Source organism: Myotis davidii, unplaced genomic scaffold (genome assembly GCF_000327345.1).
Source record: "Myotis davidii unplaced genomic scaffold, ASM32734v1 scaffold284, whole genome shotgun sequence".
NCBI lineage: Eukaryota > Metazoa > Chordata > Mammalia > Chiroptera > Vespertilionidae > Myotis > Myotis davidii.
Window position 1 is genome coordinate 625,616 of NW_006295261.1, and position 5,846 is coordinate 631,461.

General features: G+C 40.9%; 1 protein-coding gene across 8 annotated transcripts in view; it reads left to right on the forward strand.

Moving 5' to 3' along the window:
• Positions 1 to 5,846, forward strand: part of SLC4A4 (solute carrier family 4 (sodium bicarbonate cotransporter), member 4) — a 345,530-nt gene that overhangs the window by 152,904 nt on the left and 186,780 nt on the right. For 5 of the 8 annotated variants that reach the window (XM_015567926.1, XM_015567925.1, XM_006769914.2 and 2 more), the window contains one exon: positions 4,125 to 4,220. The exons of the other annotated variants lie outside the window; for them this stretch is intronic. In XM_015567926.1, coding sequence (XP_015423412.1) covers positions 4,125 to 4,220 — 96 coding nt within the window. The remainder of the gene's footprint in view (positions 1 to 4,124; positions 4,221 to 5,846) is intronic. 8 annotated transcript variants of the gene reach the window in all.

Below are 5,846 nucleotides of genomic sequence, written 5' to 3' on the forward strand. Positions count from 1 at the left end.
CCTCTAGTAATACATAATGAGGTATCACACATGAGCTTTATAATATTTTTAATTTAGAGTTTGAAAATTGATCGGTATGTCTGAGCAATGACAGTTTTTAGCTCTCAATAAGTAATATATGTGTAACAGGATATTACCATGAAATGAACATATTTTAAAGTGTTACTAATTGCCAGTCTGTTTTGCATAGCCAAGGTCTGTGATGAAGTAAAGTAACTGGCTCTTCACTGATTTGCTGCTGTTAGCCCTGAATAAATCTTCTTTCAAGGCTTAAGGTCCTTGGTAGAGCTGCCCATATGAAGTCTTGTTTTCCCAAACCTTATCTTGTTCTAAGAGCAAATGAGAGTAAGAGTAGATCTGAGATCAGGTCCTAGTCTCTATGAAAGAGAGTAGAGAGGAGTAGAGGAAAGATAGGCAAACACGAGAAAAGGAGGTAAGGCAAAATAAAGACATGAGATGTGGGCACTGTGGACTCCTTACTGTGTCTTCTCAAAAGAAAAAAGGGGAAATAAAAGTCTTCCAAGATGATTTAAGCATACCTTATTCTACTCAACCCCTGTTTCATTACAAATACAAAGGACAAAAAGGAGATCTTATCAGGTTTGTGAACCTGATTTCTTAAGAATCACATTTTAAATTTAAAGTAGCTTCCAGTCTTTAGTGTTTTCCAACACCCTTTTGGATGTTGAACAAAGAAGACATTGTTCTGTCAATGATAATAGTACTGGTAGCAATGATAACAACACCTCCCATTAACTGAGCACCTATTACATACCAGGCATTGTTCTCTACGATGGCTCTAATGTATATATCATTATCTCCATTTGTAGATGAAAAACCTGAAGCTCAGAAATGTAACATAACATGTTCACGCATACAACATGGAGGAACCCAGTTGCTTAATAACAATATGCTACTGCAACTACAGCAGGTCATGAGCTCCTTGAGATGTAATTTATTTCCCACACATCAGTGAGTTCAAGTCTCTTTGTGTGATCCTATGATGTTGAGGGCTCTGGTAGGAATACATACCAAACATGGCAGTTGGATGTCTTCATTGATTTTTCCAAATGGAAATTTGTAGATAACCTGTCTCATGTGTTCACAGGTGAAATTGTGCTATGCTCTTGGGCTAAATTTTCTTGGCTAACAGTATGAAATGCATAGTAGTTGCTCAATAACCATTTGATCATACAACATTGCAATCCTGAAGGAGTCCTAAAACATTAACATAAGTAAAATTTATTTTCTTCTTATAAGACAAAAAAGAATTTTCATGGAGTAGATTCTTGGTCTACTTGAATAATTCAATGAGGGACACCCTCCTCACTTGAACAGATTTGGGATTGATGGTTTAAGATAAGTTGATTCTCCAGGGAAACATGAATCATCAAGAAAAAAGTCCTCTTCACAACATCTTTTTCTATAGTCTAGACCAGTGATGGCGAACCTTTTGAGCTCGGCGTGTCAGCATTTTGAAAAACCCTAACTTAACTCTGGTGCCGTGTCACATATAGAAATTTTTTGATATTTGCAACCATAGTAAAACAAAGACTTATATTTTTGATATTTATTTTATATATTTAAATGCCATTTAACAAGGAAAAATCAACCAAAAAAATGAGTTCGCGTGTCATAGGTTCGCCATCACTGGTCTAGATATTGGAAATCATCATTCAAAAATCTTCATAGCTGTATATCTTTCCTTATCAATTCCCAAGCATATAAACCAATTTCTACCTTGTTCATGCATGAAGTCAGGCAAAGGTGATTTAAAACAGAACATGTAAGATAGAAGCAAAGCTAAATTGTTTATTTTGTAGCTTAAGTGTACAATAAAAACATGATTTGGAAAAGGTGTTTGATAACATATTACCATGGTATAGTCATAGAAAGTTATGCTCCATCTTTGGGAACAACTTCCAAATTTTATCTTTGGAATAAAATTGTGAAGAGTAAAGGAGCAACGTGAAAGGGTTATAGAGTCTGTGCCTCTTTCTGCCCAGAAGTACGCATAGGGTCCGACAAATCAAAATGTTGTAATTTGCCAATATAAGTAACGGATGCTGTGAGCCCCCCTGTTTTCATGATGGTAAGCAGCCAGAGGGCTCCAGTCAGCTTTGCTGAAACACAGGTGCCAAGTCTCTATGGGCAGTTTCATTTTCATGGAAGTCTTTGGAGCCAGGTGCTTTCCTGGTGTGTGGCAGGCTCTATTCCACTGTCTTCTTGATGGTGAAGTTTAGTGTCACTGGAGATAGTCTATGCAGAAGGACTTTCCAGCTTTAATTCCCAACAAATAACGCATTGATACATTCAGTGGAGGAGAGAGAAGCTACTGAGAAAAGTTCATTATTAGCATCTGAATTTTGGAGTGGCTGCTGACTTCTTTTACTTACTTTTGGAGCAAGCCATGGCATCAGTAAGCTATATGCTGATTAGAAGCTAACGAATGAGAGTGTTCTTTTGAGTTTACTTTGCATTACCAACCTCTGTTAATTCTCACTGACCTGGAATTTCAGTAGGTTCTTGCTTGGGCCTAGATCACTGGCTGCAGTTGTCTAGCCTCTCTCATTGCCTTTAGCTAAGCCTGCAGGAATAATGGCTCTTGAAGCAGGTCACTCAGTTGTCCAAAGAAATAGGAGGTGAAACTTGGTCAGTATGATAATATATGTTTCTGAATGCCTCTCTCTTGACAAAAGCAATTTTGGAATAATCTCAACTGGTTCATTTCCCTTTATCATGTTTCTTAGTGCAATAAAAACTTGCAAAGAAGTTCAGTTATGGGAAACAATTAAAATTTCAGATTGCAAAGAGAAGACATCAGACTTGCCTCAAACAGGTGCTGGCACAGATGGTCCACTCACAAGTGCTGGCTTTATTTACAGCATTTAAACATAGACAGATAAATTGACAAAAATGTTTCTAGATTTTATAATGTGCCGAGTGCCCAAATTTGGCCATAAAATTACATTAACTTATGTAAATGATTCCATTTAAAACTTGACCTCCCTAGTCACCAATAAATAGCCTTAAGAAGACTACTTGTCTGTCCTGTCGTATATATACTTGTGTGAATAGATGATCTAATCTTTTATTTTAGTTGAATGTGCCTTGATCATTAAGCAACTGTCTTTCTTATTAAGGGGGGAAAACTCACGTTGAATTGTATGGAATGTGATGGTTAGATATTTCCAACCTCATTGTCCTTCCTGGAAGGGTAATGATGTTGCCTATTTGTTGGCATGCCATGGAATGAGGCATTTGAATAGAATAGTACAATAGATAACATGAAACCCAAATGAAACTATCTTCAGGCAGAAGTTGAGGAAAACTACCTGGAGGAACCATACTATATATTTAGCCTGCATCATTATTCTGTCTTGCATGTGGTCTAAAATTTGGCATGGGTGCACCTAATTGTATTTGTAAAGTAAATATTAAAAGGCACCGGAAAAGGAGTAGTAGTTTGCATTCCTAACTTGGTTTGTATTAAGGTATTGATTTAGCTATTCCTAGTCGTATGTTTTGGAAGGGCTGAAAAACATTAGGTAGAAGAAATTGCAAACCAGTTCAGAATTGCAAACCACTCACCAGGGACAATATTTCAGAAGTGGAAGTGTGAACTCTTGCTTTCTGCATTGGCGCACAGGAACCATAGAAGGGTCTGTTGGGCAGATCAGAAAAAAGCTGCTTACTAATACAATACCCTGCTCCCGTGCTTCACAGAACCGTGCGGACCTTCCCTGTGTGTGCGCTTAGGTGGTGCAAAATTACTAACAGTCTTGATCTTCCATCTTGGATTAGTGTTCATTATGTGACTCTCTTCTCCGGATCCAATCCATGTTTTGTGTGTTAGCCCTGCAGGGCGGATCATCCACTGGTACCGGGGGAACTGTCATGATTGAATGTAATGTTTTCCTTCTGTGTTGGAATTTGTTCCATCAAAGGATGCAGGGTCATGGGAGGGGGTGTGTGTCAATGTAATATGTCATTATTCTCCTTTAACCCGTTTGTGTGATTTGCTTTAGTATTTTTTCTTCTTAATTAATGCTCCATCCTCATCCTTGCTGTGGCTGCTTCATGTGTCCTCCTCCTCCTCCTGTCTTCTGCTTCTGACACTAAAGCCCGCAGCCCGCTTGAGAACTCAGTGCCCTGCCTAGCAACCCGCACCCTGGACGATGACCCTCGAGTGCGGCGTGCTCCCAGCGTGGGATGGCTGAGTAAGTCAATGACGGGGGCAAGGGCAAGGATGGTGGTGGTGGTGGCGGTGGCAGTGGTGGGCAGTGGGCGGGCAGCGAGACTGGGCTGATGGTTACTGAGTGGAGGGCATCCTTAGGATGCCTGAAAAGATACGGCTTGCAGATTCCTAAACTCACAGTTACTGGTTGAATAATCTGCCATCCTGAGTTCAAGTTGAGTACCTTGTAAGGTAGTAGAAAGAGGTTTTTGTGTGTTTTTTTTGGTCTTATTTTAGAGAGAGAGAGGAAAGGAGGGAGGGAGGAAAGGAGGCAGAGAGAAATTGGTGGTTGTTTTACTTATTTATACATTCATTGGTTGATGCTTGTATGTGACCTGATCGGGGATTGAACCTGCAACCTTGGAAAATTGGTACAACACTCTAACCAACTGAGCTACCCGGCCAGGGGCAGTGGAAAGAGTTTGAGACAAAGGTTAGGCCTGGCACTGGCAGCACCTCCTCCATGGAGCACTTCTTAGCTTCCTTCAGAGGATTGTGAGGAAGATACTGGAGATGAGATCTCTGAGGGTGGTTTGAAAGCATTCAAGTGATAGGTAAGAGGAAGAACTTACTATTAAGTTAATGGTCTAAAGCTAAAAAAATACAGATTCCTGTCACCTGCTAGAAAGGCGGTAGGTGTTATGGGCAGTGAAACAATAATGTAATAGAATCTTTATTTTTGAAATAAAAAACTTTGTAGAAGAGACATGTTTGCATACCTAAAATCCAAAGATAAAAGAACATGCACAGAAAACCACATGGACTTTCCCCTGGGATTTCCAGATTTGATTATGCATACTATAGATTTTAGTTGTCAAGAATCCCATCCATGGTGACATCATTCAGCCTTAACTATTTATTATTACCTAAGCCTATTGATTTAAGCTTTTTACTGTTTTAGTGTGAGTAAATTTCACTTTCCTAGGAAGATGTCTTTCTCCATTAATGCCACGGGGACATTTTAGTTCATCCTAAAATGGTGTTTGGTGTGCTATACTATTCCACAGCTTTCAATGGAGTAAATTTAACATTTTTAGAAACTATTAGTAATCTTTATTTCCACTAAGGATATAGATGCACTGGGTATCTGTATATATAAAAAGCTAGCAACTGGAACGCTGTACGACCGGTCACTGTGATGCCCACTGTGTCCAGCAAACCGCCTGATCTGGGGGTGGAGCTGGCAGGCGAACCTCCCTTGGCCCCTCCCTCCTCCCCCCCAGCTGCCCCATCCCTGAAATGCCTCTCCTGCCCTGATCGAGCGCTGGGTGGCCAACCAAATCGCCCCTCTCTGGCCATTCCCCCCCTCCCGCTGGCCCTGCCCCCAATGGGCCGCCCCACCCCAATGGGCCCGTAGCCCCTCTTCCCAACCAGTCCCACCACTGATCACCCCCCCTCCCACCCTAATAGGGGGTGGGGCTGACTGGCCAACCTCCTGCAGCCCCTCCCCCTGGCCAGCCAGCCAACCTTCTGTAACCTTGATCACCAGTCAGGTCAAGGGACCCCACCCGTGCATGTGTTTGTGCACCGGGCTTCTAGTAGATATATAAACACACCCACAGACTCACATGCTCATATACACACAGATACTAGGACTTAAAATAGATTT